General features: G+C 50.2%; 1 protein-coding gene across 1 annotated transcript in view; it reads left to right on the forward strand.

The window, feature by feature from the left end:
* Window positions 1-17,988, forward strand: part of LOC103800315 (inositol 1,4,5-trisphosphate receptor type 1-like) — a 147,359-nt gene that overhangs the window by 97,241 nt on the left and 32,130 nt on the right. Inside the window, 3 exon segments of the mRNA XM_009072691.1 lie at window positions 342-532; window positions 13,750-13,930; window positions 14,484-14,737. Of these exon segments, the coding sequence (XP_009070939.1) occupies window positions 342-532; window positions 13,750-13,930; window positions 14,484-14,737 (626 nt within the window).

A 17,988-nucleotide genomic window follows, 5' to 3' on the forward strand; every position in this document is an offset into this window, starting at 1 on the left:
CTCTAAGCTCCATTCCAACCCCTTAACATACTAAGAAGCCACCCTAATAGTGAAAGCATTCTTTCTAATATCTAATACTTTCTCATTGTGGGGTAGGATGAGCAAAAATTCCATTTGAAGTCGGTTATAAAGTGCAGTTTATTTGAGATCATTGCCAGAAAATAGTCCCAGAATAGTTTGGGTTGGAAGGACCTTAAAGCTCATTTCATCCCACCCCCTGCCATGGGCTGGGACACCTCCCACCAGCCCAGGTTGCTCCAAGCCCATCCAGCCTGGCCTCGAAGTGAGGTGGCATCACCATAGGGTTCATCTCTACCTGTTTCTCATGATCACCTTTATAGGAGGAAGCTCTGGATCGAGTTCAATGAGCCGAGGGGAGATGAGTTTGGCAGATGTCCAGTGTCATCTGGACAAAGAAGGTGCATCCAACCTGGTGATAGATCTCATCATGAATGCCACCAGTGACAGAGTCTTCCACGAGAGCATCCTGCTGGCCATTGCCCTCCTGGAAGGTGGGAACACTACGATACAGGTAGGGAAACGGAAAATTTCTTCTTATGACTGAACCATGTCGGGAAGGGAAATGTTTTTATGAAATTCAGGAAACTTGAGGAGGTTAAAGGGATGGGAGGGGAAATGACTCAGTGATCTTTGACCTGTAATTGGGAAATATTTGTGTCTACCATGTGAAAGTGAACCTATGAAATGTTTGCATGGGCATTGGTAATGGAGGTGTTTCCCAGGGCAGGTAAAACAGCTTTGTAGGTGAGTTAGTGATGGCTCTGAGGAGTAAGTTTAAGCAACTGCAGTGTGCTCAGAGGCTTTTACAGTGAGCTGTTAGATTTCAGACTGGAGTTTGACATTAGTGCATGGTAAACCTCAGGCCACCACCAGAAGTTCTGTCCTGCTGTTCTTTATTCCTCCTGCAGTCTTGTTCTTCTCTTGTGTCTGTGTTTTCAGTAAGGATTTCATTCCCCTAAACGAACATTGTGCCTAGTGGGGATTGTAATGAACACACCCCAAGCTCATACAGTGTTATTCCAAATAGAAAGTAAAACCTTATTGCAGCAGAACTTGCTTATGAAAATCATTGATCATGAGATATCTTATTCTTTTGGCCCTGCATGTGTTGTGTTTGCAGTGTCTGTGGGGCTGAATCCTGAGTTATCATTGATCACTGGTGAAAACACTCACTAGATCCCAACAGCAGCACCTCTTGTGTCTATGCAAACTTCCCTGGAGAGGACAGGGAATGTCTCTGGGCTCCTCTCTGTAATCAATACCCTCTTTTTTTCCCCCCTGTGTATATGCTCTGGAGTGAAACTGTTTAGCAAAAGACAAAGTGGGAATTGAGTGCTGAAAATCCCATGTCACCTTAAACTGCAGTGACAGGACTAACACTGCTTGGAGACAGTCACTCCTTGAAATTTCCTGCTCTTCTCTAATGTAAAGGCAGCTGAGCTTTCATCTTCCCAGCTCTCAGGGAGCCTCAGGTAACCTCACACTGTCATGCTGGAAGGAAGAACAAACTCTGCCCCAGCCTGAGTTTGCTCGTGCTGGACCCCAGGAGTAACAGCCCGAGCACAGTCACTTCCCACCGCGCTCAGATCCGTGCGGGAAGCTGATTCCTTAGCTCACCCGCTCAGAGCAAACAGGAAAATCTGCAATCCATCTCCCAAGACACCTTTTCCACCAAAAGGCAGATTTATTTAGTTTGCATGTGCTGTCTGGAGCTGTAGAACAGCCCTGTGGTCAGGAAGAAGCCGTTGGCGTGGGATGCTCGGAGCATAACGCCCAGCGCTCTGCCAGGCTCTGCTCTCTCCAGCCTGTAGAGGTGGTGCTTCCACAAACCAGAGGGGCTATTTTCCATCCCTTCCCACTCAGGAGGGAGTGCTTGGCGGTGTCTTTAGGGAATGCTGGGGGCAGGCAGCAGTCCCTGTGCACACGTACGTGCTGGGCTGGGAGGGGGCTCTGCTCCAGTGTGGGCTGCTGGCAAGGACAGAATGTTTTAGGAACCAAATGACTTGTGGTGCCTACAGCTAACACTGTGAGCTCTGAGGGCTTGGGCACACCCAGGAGCTCTTACTCATGCATGCAAAGCACAGGGATGAGGCGTTACTGAAAGGATCCCATGGAGCAGTTGGGATGGGGATGTGTTCCATGCTAGAACACTCCAGGGGCCTGAGAGGAGCAGAAGGGAAAGGGGGAGATTTATCAGGCTGAGAGAGTTGGGGCTGTTCAGCCTGGAGAAGAGAAGGTTGTGTGGAGACCTCAGAGCACCTTGCAGGAGCTGAAGGGGCTCCAGGGAAGCTGCAGAGGGATCTGTGTTAGGAGCTGCAGGGACAGGACAAGGGGCAATGGGGAGAAACTGAAAGAGGGAAATTTAGGTTAGATCTCAGGCAGAAGTTTTCCCTGTTCTGGTGGTGAGACCCTGTGCCAGGGTGCCCAGGGAGGCTGTGGCTGCCCCAACCCTGGCAGTGTTCACAGCCAGGTTGGATGAGCCTTGAGCAACCTGCTCTGCTGGGAGGTGTCCCTGCCCAGGGCAGGGGCTGGGGCTGGATCATCTCTGAGCTCCCATTCCAACCCCTTAACATTCTGTGAAACTCTTAAGTGCACAGACATGTTCCCTGACTTCTTTCTGCACTGGTTCATCTCCTGCTGTTAAGGAGAGATTTTTGTGGTGCCTTGCACTGGCTCTGACAGAGTCAGGGCCCGTGGGGATGATGACAGTGGCAGTCAGGAACAGCACGTACTCAGCACTCTGATCCCTCAGTAGAGTTTTAGTCATGAAAGCCAAGTAAGTAGAACTTCAATGGGCAAAACACCAACCACAAAGCTTAACTTCTGGGAGAACAGCTGGCTCAACACTGGGAATCAAAGCCAAGGTGGAGACTTGCTCTTTAGTAAAATGATCAGCTCAAGCCTGTGCCTCCCCGAGGAGCTGCTGGATAATGTGATGGCCAAGTTAAACTGGTACCCTGAGATGCTGACCTGGTGTAATCAAGCTTTGCTGTCTCCACATAGGAAGAAGAGCTGATGTTCTCAAAACACAGCAGGCTCTAGGAGCAGCCCAGTGTTCAGGAGAGCTGTGTGGGTACTTGGTCTGCGCAGCTGCTGATCTGGTGGGGTTTGCTCAGCAGCCTTTGGCTCCAGCACAGTGAGGTTTACTGAGTACAGCAAAGCCAGGGTCTCCCACTTGGTGAGACTTCAGCTGTGCTAAATACACTGCAAGGTTTGGCTGCTTGTGGAAACGGTGCACTTAGAAAATGAACCCAGTACTTTCTGTGGCCATTTATATCCTGGTGTTTCTCTAAGTGTGTGTTCTTTTGATCAGTTTTGCAGATTAGGGAGGTAGGTTGCAACCACTGCAGCCTGCAGAGTGGATCTTCCACAGTCATTCTGCAGTTTCCAGTAAGTGCCAGTGGAAGAGTCATCTTCAGTGTTGGGACTATTAACTGTGTTCATTTTGCTTCAGATACCTTCGTCATTGTGAAAGTTGACTTAGCTGAACCAGCCAGCTTTGCCTTTGAGGTCTAACACAATTTATCTTCATTTCAGAAAGGTTTTGGTTGTTATTATCAGCAGCTTTTGGTTTATAGCATTCCAAACAAGTTCATTCTGTGCTCAGCCTGAATAATTTCTGCAGAGCTTCAGTTGCTCCTCTCTGCAGGCCTTTGAGACCAGGAAACTGGTGGGTTAGGGACAGGTTATGTAAAAAAGGCTTTTTGGCAGCAAAGCCAGAAATGTGTCACCCCTGCATGGCATTTTCTTAGCTCCAGGTTTTCACACGGGAAATGAGTTCGGCCCGAAATGAAGCAAAGGGTTTGTGCCAACACACAGGGACTTGCACATGATGATTGTAATATGGTTAATAATGGGAGTTCCCGGGTAACTCCCATGAGCTGCAGTGGGAGAATACATCCCCATGATGCTGGGAAGGGATAACTGGAATAGGTGTTGCTGTTTCATTAGGTACAGGCAGGGCCAATATTAAGGGTAGGCAAAGTAGGTGGTTGCCAACTCTAGCAGAAAAGCAAATCCAGAAATGTTCCTTATTATAATAGGCAGGAGGGTTTTTTATTGTATTCCTAAGAAAATTAATGTGGGGGAGAAGCAGGACAAGGAAAAAATACTCGTGGTTTACCTCAGGAAGGAGGCTGAGCTGGTAGTGTGTGGCACAGCGAGTCCCACGCTGCTCCGTGCTTTGCTGCAGGGATGATGTGAATGTGGCACGGGAATTGCTCTGGGAATGGATGTCAATGTGGCACGGGAATTGCTCTGGAAAGGTCTTTGCCCACCTGCAGCTCTGGATGGAAACGTTCTGGGGCTTAGCTCTTTGGTACCAGGGGTGGTGATGACCCTGGTGGCTGTGTCCGGTGAGCTCTTGGTAGCCCTGGGTGCCAGAGGAACTCCTCCTTTGCACAGAGACAGGAGCAGAGGTGGAACCCCAGGGTCAACACTGGCCAGCAAATGAACCTGACAAACGCTGCAAATTACATCAGCCCCTTGATTAATTTATGGAACCCTCAGCATCACTGGAGAGCGCTGGCGTCAGCGCGCGGCGAGGGGAGCGTGCCCTGCACCCAGGGCCTGTGCCTGCTGCTGGCACGTGGCACCTGTGCTCGGGGGCACCTCACCAGAGCTGCTCGTGGCTGGTGCTGTTGGTCGTGGGCACACGGAGCTGTGTCTCCTTGGGAAGGGCTGAGAGCTCGGCGCGCTCCGTGGCGAGCTCTCCTCTCGTGAACAGCTCTGGTAAATGAGTGGCGGAGGAGGAAATTGCTGAGGACTTGTCCTGCAGTGCTTGTCTCTCATCTGCTAAACAGAAATCATCCGTGCTGTGTGCCTCTTGCCTCTCCTCCGCGGAGTTTCCTCGGGAAGCTAATGGCAAGTGGAGTCCCTTACATAACACCTCTCCATGGAGACTCTGCTCCCTTAATTAGGGATCTTCTCCAAAGTCAGCGTGCGTGACAAATTACCCACACACACACGTTGGCATTTGCAGCAGGGGAAGGTAAAGTGAGGTTGGTGACATTAGGCTGTAGTTTCAGGCAGTTTTTTAAGCTCTGCCCCAAAGTGACGTGATGTGTGTCTGGCACTTGGATGAGTGGTGGTATCTTCATTCCCCTTCGCTCGGGGAAGCTAATGGCAAGTGGAGTCCCTTACATAACACCTCTCCATGGAGACTCTGCTCCCTTAATTAGGGATCTTCTCCAAAGTCAGCGTGCGTGACAAATTACCCACACACACACGTTGGCATTTGCAGCAGGGGAAGGTAAAGTGAGGTTGGTGACATTAGGCTGTAGTTTCAGGCAGTTTTTTAAGCTCTGCCCCAAAGTGACGTGATGTGTGTCTGGCACTTGGATGAGTGGTGGTATCTTCATTCCCCTCATCCACAGCTCTTCCCAAGGTGGGCTGCAGACACAGGGTGAGGTGCTGAGAGTCAGCACACAAGGAAAAGGTGATTATTTTTCAGGAAGTAAGTGGGATTTGCTCTTGGCTTTGAGGCATCTGAGCGGAGTCACTGCTCCTGCACAGAGGATGATGTGATCTGCTCTACACCCTTCCATCCCCAGCTGTTGAGTCTGGGATGAGGAGCAGGGGCCACCCCAACTCAAGACAGCACTGGGGAGGGATAGATGGTGGTTGTAGATTGGAGGGTTGTGCCTCCATATGGCATGGCAAGAGCTAATCCATATGTGGAGTCATGGCTTGGGACTCAGCACGTGTGAGTCTTCTTTGAGATGTGACTGTGCAAAAAGCCTTGTGGCTTCGAGTTGCTTCAACTTCCAGAGCTCTGTGGTTCAGCCTGCCAAGGCTGTAGGGCCACACCATCTCCTTCACGTGTATTTCAATGTGTCTAGCATGGTGAAGTCTTCCTTGTTCCACCCAAACAAGTCCCACTAATAATGCAGTGTGAGGAATCTCTCCTGCAGAGATACTGTGTTTTCATTCAGGGCATGCACAGTGAGACCAAGCACAGGGTGGAATAGGTGAGACTGTAATGATACTACATAGACTTCCCACTTGAGCTACAGCTGATGCTGCTTTCTGGGCCATCAGTACTCCTGTAGCAGAGCATCTTCCAGTCTCTTTTCCCAAAGGGAGGTTTTATGCCTGGATTTTGTGGTGCCCATCTGTGCCATTGAGCAGTGTAAGTAAAAAATGCCTGCCAGGAGCTGCAGGGGCTCCAGGGAAACTGCAGAGGATCTGTGTTAGGAGCTGCAGGGACAGGACAAGAGGCAATGGGGAGAAACTGAAAGAGGGAAAATTAAATGAGACCTTAGGCAGAAGTTTTCCCTGTTCTGGTGCTGAGACCCTGGCCCAGGGTGCCCAGGGAGGCTGTGGCTGCCCCAACCCTGGCAGTGTTCACAGCCAGGTTGGCTGAGCCTTGAGCAACCTGCTCTGGTGGGTTGGGCTGGATGGTCTCTAAGCACCATTCCAACTCCTTAACCTTCTGTGAATCCATGAAAAAGCAGAGGTGCTAATGGGGTTCAGCTCTGCACCTTGCTCTCCAGTGTTCATGGCCTCGTGTTGCTCATGGATTGACACCACCTCCTGTGTGACCATCCCCTCAGCTCTCTGCTCCTGGTCCTGCAAGGAGCAGGGACCTAAAGCACTTTCTCCCTATTTCCCTCCATGGGCTCCAGGTCCAACATAAACTTTTCAGATGATCCCTAGCAGGATTAAAGTCCTCCCCGAGCAGGCAGAGGCAAAGCTATTCAGCAAAACAAGGTCATCCTGCCTTTTTTTTTTTTTCTTTTTGGTAAGCACAGGAATCAACAAAGCTCTGTTATATAACTTCTATTTATATCCCACTTGCTCACTAGCTGCAGGCACACAAGAGTAGCTGAGAAGGGAATTTAATGAGCTCTCAGGGCTTGCTCACCTTCCAGAGCGGGTAGGAGCCAGCTTGTTTTTGAAGTGCGTCAGCAAATGAAACTGGTGGTGGGTGGGTGGTTTGGGTAGGTGGACTGACTTGTTGCTATGGTTTTCTTTAATTCCTCTGTCTCTCAAGAAGATCTTACACTTCTTTTTTTTTTTCCCCTTCATTTGGGGAGTCTGCAGACTTCCTTGTTTCTCACACCTACACAGCGCCCGCTGGCTCGGCGAGGAAGTGGGATCCATGTGGAGCCACGCGTGGACCTGCTGCTCCTGCAGGAGGGACCCAGCTCTGCCCCTGTGCTCACAGCAGGGCAGGGCCCCCTCTCCCACACTCCTCAGGCCATCTGCTCCCAGCTGGGGGGTCAAACCCCACAGTCACCTTCGTACCTGTCATTCCCCCAGTGTGCCTTCACCTCCCGGTGATCCTCCAGGGTCACCATCCACCTGTCCAAAGGACAAGGTCACCAGTCCCAGGAGGCTGTACTGGCTCTGGATGGGCATGAGAGAACCATATCCCTATGAGATTTGTTGTTGCTTTCCTCTGAAATGACTTTAAGATTGACTGAAGGTCTTGAGTGTTGCAGGAGGAGAACGTGTAGGATCAGTATCATATATCCCACTTAGGAGGGGCCCAATATAGCTATAAGGTCCCTTCTCCTGGTCTGATTCTGCTGCTGCTTGGGACAGATGAACATTTCCATGGCTCAAGCTCTGGATGCTCACACCCTGCCAAGAACACCCTCCTTAAGGTGGGGCAGAACCTCCAGCAACGAGCAGATCCTTGCGGGATGGAGTGTGGATGCCCATGAGAGTTTGTCTTATTTGTGGAAAACAGAGCTGGGAAGTCCTCCTTCTGCTTTCAGGACAAAGTTTATTTTACAGTTTGTATAAAAAAGCCCAGGCAATCGAGGTGTTCTGGCAGATTTTCCTTATGGGTTTATTTCAAACTGTGAAGTATGTTCGGCGTGAAATATTTCAGCTGCCATTTCCTTGAGCTATGCAAGACTAATGATATCCATCACTCACACCCAAAGTGATGGATCCTCAGCCAGCCAGGACGTACGAGAGCTTTCCAGAGAGAGGGATTAGTGATATTTAAAATAAATAGGTGAGGAGGGAGAGAAAGCAAGTCAGGGTGGAATTTTCTGCAGTGGAAGCCCTCGCAATATGCTTAGGCAGAATGTGGAGGGTTGGCATTTGTGCTTAACTCGGTGCTTGTGTTAGCAGTGCAGTTCCTCTTCAAATGTGGCTGTTTTGAAGTAGCCCAGCTCTAGGAGCTAGTCTGGGGGTGGCAAACTCTTCCTGCAGAGATGAAGTAGCACACAAGTTTTGCATTAGTTGGTGCTGGCTGCCTGTCCGAGCTGAGGTCCCTGCAATAATTTCACTCCAGGGTTGGAAGAAAATGTCCTGAGCTGCAGCCAGATTGCTGATCTTCCTCCTCTATCTGGAGGGACTTTCCTCTCAGAAATCTCCCTGACTAGCCAAGTTCATGGGGTATTTTCTGCTCACTGGCACTGGAGAGATGGGGAAGGAGATGACAACAGTTTGCTTTAATTGGCGAAGCTTTGCTGGGGCTTTGCTTTCCCTTATTTCTTGGTAATGAAGTCTTTGTTTTCCTGGGGAATTCTTTGGGATCCATTGGGATGGTCTGGCAGGGCTCAGTGGCTGTGGTCTGGTGAGCAGCTCGGGCAGGGTGGGGTCCCCAAAATGCTCTGGGAGCTGATGGTGTGTGCTCTGCAGCCAAGGGCTCACTCGAGCCAGGCCACCCCTCCCAGGCTGAGCAGGTACACTGGAGCCCAGTGCTTGCTGACAGGTTTTGGTCCTGTTTCTCACCTGATCATTCAGACAGGGCAGCCTGGAAGTAGAGTCTGGGGTGGCAAGTCAAACTGTTCCCTGCCAAACCATCCAACAGCTGTTCCTTCTCTTGGCAGAGCAGTTGTGACTTCGGGGCAGGTCCCACATCCAGAGGTGTTCCCACTCCAGGTGACAGCACACACAGGCCAAACTGGGCAAGGCTCTCAAAGAGCTGGAAACAAGATGCCTTCAGCTGGTTCCTGGGGTTTTTTCCCCATTTAACAGTCACTGGACACAGACTCATCATTAAATTTATTGTGGCTTAGTTGCATTTATAGTGGATGAGCTACCTGGGTCTGTGTTCTGTCTACCCTCACAGAGGTGCCAGTCTGCTGTGCCTGGTGGCTTTGCTCTCTAAAGGGCAAGTGTTGTCTCTGCTGCTTGAAGATCCAATTTGCTCCTGATTCCTGGTCTGTGAAGCACATTAAGGAGCATTTGTCCCTGCCCTGTGCTTATCCTGCCTGTCTAATCCTGCTCCCCCGAGCTGCTGGGGAGTCAGCTGAGCTTCCCTTCCCCTCAGCCTTGGAAATTCTGCGTATTGCATATGTCAGAGGTCTTGGAATGAAATGCTAATGCTAGGAAATGTGCCCGTTGCTTGCTGATTTATTTGTTATTAGTGTGGTTCCACAATCCAGCTTGTTAATGATCTGCAATATTTAAGAACATGCCAAGAAGCAACCACCAATATGATATTAACTCTGAATGAAAAGTCAGCAAGTAAAAATAGTATTTTCAGCTTAGCAAAAAAACATTAGGTAAACATTTTGCAGAGTATGTAAATAATCAGAGAGGGAGAGGAGACCAAGTTCCTGGGAATAACTGCAGGAGAGACATAAACTTGTGGAAAAAAAAAAAAAACAGTGAGTGGAAGTTAGTGCCTTAAACAGGAGCTTAGCCACATGTTTCTAATAGTGATTAAACACTGGGATAGACAATAGACAGACACAGTTCATCCCCTCTGTTGCCTTCTCAAGACAGGATGCTTTTCTCACAGAACCACAGGACTTAAACACACCTTTGGGCTGAGCTGGTGGGAGAGTGAGGGGCTGCTGGTGCTGCAGGGTGGGCCAGGCTGTACCTGCTCCATGTGCTGCAGTTTCAACTTGGCCTTCACTTTATTTCCTAGTGAAATCAGTCACTTGGTTTGCAGCTTCTCTTCTGCCACACGTTGTGTGTGGTCCAAGGAGGTAAAGTCACAGAGGATGGTGGTGTTTAGCTGCTGACCTGCCCTGGCTCACAGGCTCACAGAGGTGTAGGGAGGATGTTCTGCTGTGCGTGAGGCTTCTGGTTGGGTTTCTTTAGGAGCAGAGTTGGGTGATGGAGAGGAGAAGGATGGAGAAGTTACTCCCCACGTGTTATTAGTTGTTTTGCTCTGTGGTGCCTTGACAGACCACTCTGGGTGTCAGGAGGGATGGTGTGGCTGCCGTGGCAGATGTGATGCCCAAGGTGTGTTCTCCTCCATCCACCCCCTTGGAACAACAAGCGTGTGCAGGAGGTGGTTGCTCTGTCTTTCAAAGGTGGTGGAGAGCTCTGTGCGTGATTTCCTTGCTCGTGGTGAGCGTGGCTGTCCTGTTAGACACTTGTGCATGTCACATGTGGGTGGTTTAGAGTTTCCTCCTGTGGCTGTGTAATTAATTGCCATCACATTATCTTGCATGTTGTCGCCTCGGCGCTGTCGTGGTTCGTTTGCTCGGCTGGTTGCTGTGCTCTGGAGAGATGCTGTGCTTCACTGAGGTGCCTGTGCTTGTTGAAGGTGCTTGCTGTGCCTGGACAGGCCTCATGGGCTGCTGTCTGCTGTGTCATGGCTCTTGTTCCATGGCAATGACTCGTAACAGTCATTAACAAACACAGCTGAAATAAAATGCAGTTTCATACTGCAGGATTTTAGCACTCTGTAAGAATCCCAGAATGGCTTGGGTTGGAAGGGACCTTAAAGACCATCTCTCTGCCCTGGGCAGGGACACCTCCCACCAGCCCAGGCTGCTCCAGCCCCATCCAACCTGGCCTGGAACACTCCAGGGATGGAGCAGCCACAGCTGCTCTGGGCACCCTGTGCCAGAGCCTCAGCACCTCACAGGGAGCAATTCCTGCCCAATATCCCATCCATCCCTTGCCCTCTGTCAGTTTAAAGCCATCACTTGTCCCATCACTCCATGCCCTCATCACAAATCCCTCTCCAGCTCTCACTGTCTTGGGTACAAGATGGAGCTTGTATCTCCCCTAACCTTTTCTGGTGGCACCTCATCCTGGGACAGCCAGACCCAGCCTGTCCTGGGGAGTTACAGCTCACAGTTCCCTGCCCCACAGTGTGTTTTAGGAGATCCCAAGTGCCAGCTTGGCAGTGACTGAAGGCTCAGGGATGGCTGATGTCAGATGCTGCAGAGTCAGGGGTATGTTTAAAGCAGAGAACACAAGTGTGGAGGTTGCTGTTGCCTCCACACTTGCTCTTTCAGCAGCCTCGTGCTCGCACGACGCCTGTGTGCAGGCAGGGCCCCAGCAGAAGGTGCTCTAAAATGGCCACTCCATTTCCGTTGCAAAAAGGGAGATTTTTCCACTTTTTTTTTTTTTTTTTTTGCCTTTGAGGCTATATCTGTAACTAAAACTTTAGGATCTCTGTCAGAATTATCACCACCCATTACCTGCTCGAGCACAACTTGCAAGATCACACCTCTTAAAATACAGTAGCTTTGATAGCTGGCATGTGGTTGATTCATATGTGTGAAGGTGTTAGGCATCCTGACCTAAACTGAAACAATCATTTGGTGACACCCCTTGAGTTATGCAGAGCACGCACAGAGAGCTTTACTGGAAATGCTTCTCTCGGCTGGGAGTTTTCTCTGAAGCTCAGTGGAAACTCAGTTAAGAAGCCTGAAAAGACAAAAATCAAGCCTGTCAGCAAGTAATAATTACTTACACACCAGGTATTTCTTCAGTGTGGTTCATTAACAAAAGCTTTTCCTTCATCATGGCTTCATCACAGGGAAACTCCTCCTGTCTGGGCCGTGGAGGTGACAGCCAGGTGACATCCATCACTGCCTGACAAGCAAATCATGGCATTTCTCAGAATGTGCTTGGGCTTTTTAGAACCTGGGGTTTATCTGCAGAGGATTATTGCTATTATGTCTAATTCTGGTAGAGGAAAATTTCCAAGGTGCAGCTTAGGTGTAAACTCTCCCTCTATGTGTCCTTGTAGCCACCAAGTAACAGACTTTGCTTAGGCTGTACTGCCTAAACAATGTTTAGGCAGCAAACCCACCAAACTTGGTGGGTTTGGTTACTGGTCAGCAGCTCAGGGAAACGTTAATGCCTCTCATGGTTCTTTGTGTTCTGTCCTCGGGGTCTGGTCACCTCAAAGAACCAGTTTAGAATGAAAAAATTCTGGATAAGGGACCTGTTATTCAGCAAAGGATGTTTTTATTTGGGTGTATTTTATAGGATCATAGAATCACTGAATGGTTTGATTTGAAAGGGACATTACAGATCATCTCATCCCACCCTGCCCTGGGCAGGGACACCTCCCTCCAGCCCAGGCTGCTCCAGCCACATCCAACCTGGCCTGGAACACTCCAGGGATGGAGCAGCCACAGCTGCTCTGGGCACCCTGTGCCAGAGCCTCAGCACCTCACAGGGAGGGATTAATTCCTAATCTCTACTGTAATGGATCCTCTTTCAGCAAAAGCATTAAAACTCTTGATATCTAGTCTTGGAGTAGAGAAGAATTCTGCCAATACTCTGAAGCCAATGGGGCACCTAAATCCTCTGGCATGTCCTGGGCCCAGCCCTGGTGGGGCAGAGGGCACATCCCACAGGTCTCTGGCAGCTCTGTCCTCCTGCACTCTGAGCAGTGTCAGGAGGAGGCTGCTGGTGTGGTGGGACCTGTGGATGTGGGAGGTCTGTGCTGGATGGTTCTCCTTTCCCTCCTCTCTGTCCATCACTAGAAGACCAATCTCTGTTTACCTGAGCTGCTGTGGGCAGGCAGAAGGTGCCACAGTGATGGGAGGGATATCTCCTGGGTATTGACCAACATCTTTAAAGAGCCACACACTCTCCTGTGCCTGCAGTCAGAGACACAGCTCTGAGTGTCCAGGCAGCACGCTGCGCTCCGGAGCAGGCAGGGTGTCTCCCATTCCCCTCCAATTTGTTTTCTCAATAAATCAGGCTTCATTCCTATTCAGCATGTGAAGTTGTTGGATGGCGAGTCGCTACAGAATGCTAACTAATTTCATAATGCTCTGCATAAGGTGACCCACTTACAAGTTCATCCTTCAGTCGTGTTTAAGCTCTGGTCCTGATTTATGTAACAGCATATTGGTTTCATCAAGAGTTGTCTGATCACTCACTGTGTTGGCTCCTTTTCTGACCTGTACATGATTTGTATTCTCCTCGATTTTAGGAGGAACTTTCTGTCTCTGTGCACATATGGGCAGAAGAAGAGTAATGAACCTTCTTAAAAGTAGTCAGTGCTTAGAGTTTTTCTGCCACTTTGAGTGGGGGTTAGGAGTTTTAGGGAGGTTGCTGCAGGCAGGGCAGTGCAAACTCGGCACGAGATGTCCCTCACAACATGGTCCTGTTTGCACATTTTTGGACTGTGATTAACGTTGGCTGTGGCACGTTGTGAGTCACAGTCCCTCGGATTTGAGGGTGGGAAGGCAGGATGGTTCTTTCTCCTCTGTGCTTTGCTCATTCCCTTTTCTTTCTGAACTGAGGATCAAGTTATAGGAAATCCCTTACCTTAATTCTGTTGCTGAGAGAGGTGTGCTGCCTAACTGGATCAGGGCTAATGTGATTTGTTGCCCTCCCTTATCTTTAGAGAGACATTTCAGGTTGTTAATAAGGGAGTGAGCAAAGTTGAGACCCTGAGGCTTCCCAAGTTCCCATTGCTCTGGGTTTGGGTTTGCTGACAACTGATGAACCTCCCAGTCCTTCAGGATACCACGCAGTGCAGGAGGTGAGATATAGTGTGGGTTCAGACCTGTGTCTGGAGCCACAGCTCCTGTTCATTTTCCCTTGCAGCATTCCTTCTTCTGCCGCCTGACGGAAGACAAGAAATCTGAGAAGTTCTTCAAGGTTTTTTATGATCGCATGAAAGTGGCACAGCAAGAAATCAAGGCAACTGTCACAGTCAACACCAGTGACTTAGGGAACAAAAAGAAAGATGAAGACTCAGACAGAGATGTACCCAACAGGAAAAGAGGTAATCCCCAGCCGTTCCCGTTCTGAGGCGACAGGGGAGCGAAGTGTTTTGAACTCGTTTCGATTGATGCAATAATGCTCTGATCTCTGATCCCACAGAGCAGAGTTCAGAGATCAGTGGTGCCCTGGCTCAGGATTTCGAGAGCTTCATCCCCTCTTCATCCATTTGTGAGGTTGTGCTATTGAAGTGATGAAAGTGTTTCTGAGATGAGACTCTCACCTTGTCCCTCGTGACAAGCTGCCCCGATCTGGTCCGTAGTAACGACCCTGGGCTGTGGTCAGTGCCTGCTCTAACCATGAGTGGAGAAACCCTCATTTCCCCTGAAGCAGGTCCTTTTGTTGTAACCCCTGCTGGTGCTAGACGTGTGTGCCCTAACCAATTAATACCCCAATCTCTACCTCTACCGTGGTTGGCGTCGAGGTGCGGAGCGTGCCACGCGTCCCTCGCGTCACACTAAACGTACTCACCGGATTGCTGCTGTGGTGGGACGCGTGGCTGTTCCTGGCCCCTTGGTGCATGTTCCCTGAGGAGGGTGTGCTCTGCTGTGTTGCAGTGCGTGAGCCCACGCCGCAGATCACGGAGGAGGTGCGGGATCAGCTGCTGGAGGCGTCGGCCGCCACGCGCAAGGCCTACAACACCTACCGGAGAGAGGCCGACCCCGACGAGCACTACGCGCCGGGCGAGGGAGCACAGCCTGCAGCAGACAAGAGCAAAGATGAGCTGGAGATGAGTGCTGTCATCTCCATCATGCAGCCCATCCTCAGGTTCCTGCAGCTGCTCTGTGAGAACCACAACCGGGATTTGCAGGTACAGCCCTGGGCAGGTGTGCTCAGGTCACATTGTCTCCCTAATCCCATTTTGAAATGGATTATGTGGGCAACTCTTTTCTTTGGCTGTGAAGATAAGCCCAAACAAAGTATTTATACCTTACTGGACAGATAAAGATAGAGGGAAGTCCAATTATCCAGTGCTCAGTGCTCTTTTCAGTGTATGCAATAGGTGATGGGATCAACACTTGTGGGTCTCTTTGAAATGTGTGCTTAAAGCAGGCAGGTTTTCTGCTGTGAAGTTACTGATCTGCTTTTGAGAGGGGAAGGAAAGAAAAAATAGTCACGTAGGAAAACAAAGCAGCCCTCAAGCATATGCTTCTTTCCAGTGAGCACATTCTCCTGGGTTTTCATGGCTCTGTTCATGTGCCTAGAGTCAAACACATGGGGATGGTGTCAGGAAAGCCTCAGCTGGAGTTGAAACTGCTGGGGGACATGAAGGGCAGTGAGAAGGGTTTCTAGGTTGTATCCACAGCAGGAGGAGATAGGGTATCTCTCTATCTCCCTGTCTGCAGAATGGACATGGAGATGGGTAGGGAGTGATCAATGCCACCTTCACCTTTACTGGTAAGACTGACCTTCACAAACCTTATGTCCCTGAGACAGTGATGAGGTCTGGAGTGAGGAAGGATTCCCTTTGGTGGAGGAGAATTCAGTAACTGAGACCAGTGATGAGGTCTGGAGTGAGGAAGAATTCCCTTTGGTGGAGGAGAATTCAGTAGAAAACATCTAAACAAGCTAGACATGCACAAGTGCACAGTGCCTGGTGGTGTGTGTGCCTTGTGAAGTGCTGGGTCCAGTCCTGGGCTCTGGGGTCCAGCAGGGAGTCTTAGAGATGATCAGAGGACTGGAGCATCTGATGGGCAGGGAGGGAATCACAGAACCACAGAGTGGTTTGGGTTGGAAGGACTTTAAAGCTCATCTAGTTCCACTCCCTGCCCTGGGCAGGGACATCTCCCACCAGCCCAGGCTGCTCCAACCCCATCCAATCTGGCCTGGAACACTCCAGGGATGGAGCAGCCACAGCTGCTCTGGGCACCCTGTGCCAATGCTTCTTCTTTCTGCTGGAGAGGAAAAGACTCATGATCTCTCATCATGGGTATGAACACCTGACAGGGGATGTGGAGAGGACAGGGCCAGGCTGTGCTTAGGGTGTCCTGTGGTGGGGTGAGGGGGGTTGGAATGGGCAGTCCCCAAGGGTCCTGTGATGCTCTGGGCTGTGTCTGTACCATTTTAGGCACTCAGCCCAGTACCTGTGCATTAGTTATCACATCCAACATGTGCCTCCTCAGGAGAGCAGATTTCTGCCTCCAAATGGACTGCAATTAAGCTGATTTCTGCTCAGCACAGCCACCGCTGCTGGGCTGGGGTGGAGGGTGAGCGAGGAGCTGGTGAGACACCGTACAATGTGCTAAATGCCCTCGTAAAGGAGGAATAATTGCCTTGATTGCATATTGTCAGGCAGCACAGCAGCAGTGTGGGGCCCTGCGTGAGTGCTTTGCAGACCTGCCAGCTCGCTTCCCTGAGTGGGAATGCCCTGCTGCTGGCAGCACGTGGGAGCACATCTGCATGGAAATGACCCTGTGCTCACAACCTCTCGCTCTGGCAGCATCTGCCAGTGCCCAGGTTACATCTGCCAGTGCCCAGGTTACATCTGCCAGTGCCCACGTTATGTACATCACCATTTCTCCTCATTTTTTTCCCCCAAAACTCCTTGATCTCTGTTTTGCCAGAGGGTTTTCCTGCCTGTAGCCACGTCTGAGCCGAGCAGGGCAGAGTTTCTGTGGCAGAGCTCCAAACCACACACACAGGATCCTCTGCTGCCTTTGGCGAGGCACCTGGAGCTATAGGAGCAGAGTTGAATTCAAGCCAGTGCAGAAGCTTGGCCTGAGCTCATCACCACCCTGAACAATTAGATTTCCCAAGCAGCAGGTAGTTGTAGTCTGCTTTAGGGAAGAAAAGGGATTTTTATTTTAGGAAAACAAAGTGGAACGATTTTCCAATCTAATCCTCTTGCTGCCTTGAGGCTTGTCTGTCTCCCTCAGCCCCGAAGGGCAGGCAGGAGTGTCTGAGCCTCCAAAATCTTGCTGTCTGCAGCTAGTTATGTGTAACTGAGCTCCTCACAGTGGCCTGGGATCTCCTGCCCCGTGCACGTGTGAGCTGGGCACCCTGAGCCTTTATGATCTGCTGGGAGCAGCTGATGCTATGCAAACACAGCAAAGTGCAAGTCACCCTGCAAGGCTTGGTGTGTGTCAGAGGAGAGGAGGAAGTCTGAGATGCTCAGACAGCTCCAGTGCTGTGCCTTTTGCCTCCTTTCCTTCCCAGGCAGAGTGCTGGTCCCTCCAGCTCTCTCCACGGGGCTGGAGGAGCTGCAATATCTTCTTCCAGTGAGTGCAGGGCCTGGGACAAAGGGGTGGGTGCATATTTTCACATGTTCTGGCTGAATCTGCATCTCTGTGGCTCCTCACTGTGGATTCAGGGTCTTGCAGAGGGCACACACCTCAGCATCCTGCCCACAGGAAGCAGTGGGATGGCATGGTCAGTACTGAAGTTGTGTTCCCACTCCACAGCCTGTGAGATGCTCTAGATGGCAGAAAGTGAGGAGCTGTGTACTGGCTGCAGACACTCCTTGGGGCAGTTTCTCAGAGTGCACCGGAGTCTTGTTTTCTGCAGTATTTTCCTTCCCCTTGTTTTGGCCTAGCAATGTCCTTGTGCCTCATTCCTCCTCTCTCCTGTGTGTTTATTGACTGTGGATCAAGCAGCTGAGGTACTAACCTGGCTCTAATCAGAATCAATGTCGTGCTGCAGCCAGGGAGCTTTTTATTTCACCACTTTCGGTATCATCCATTAATTTTGTCTGTTTTTCCTGGAGGGAAGGCATGAGCTCTGATTTCTGTAGCATCAACCTTTCTGCAGGCTGACAAGTTAATCAAAAGTCAGGATACTAAATGAGCAATCAGCTGAAATGTGCTGAATCACTGTCACCTTTAGTCTGCATTCATAGACAGCATCTTCCTTTTTTAGCTTTGCCTTCCATTGAATCTACAATTTCTCCCTCTCTTTGCCTTAAAGACTTACTAGTCTGACAGGCACCAGAGGCAATCAGGTACTAGTGCTGGCAGAAAGACCTTCATAGGTCCATAGTCCCATGTCTTTTGTTCCTCTGAGGGGTTTTTCACCTCTGAAATGTTATTACCTGCTAGAATTAAGCTAGGTAAGAGCTCTCCTGCT

The sequence above is a fragment of the Acanthisitta chloris genome, unplaced genomic scaffold, assembly GCF_000695815.1.
Source record: "Acanthisitta chloris isolate BGI_N310 unplaced genomic scaffold, ASM69581v1 scaffold13244, whole genome shotgun sequence".
NCBI lineage: Eukaryota > Metazoa > Chordata > Aves > Passeriformes > Acanthisittidae > Acanthisitta > Acanthisitta chloris.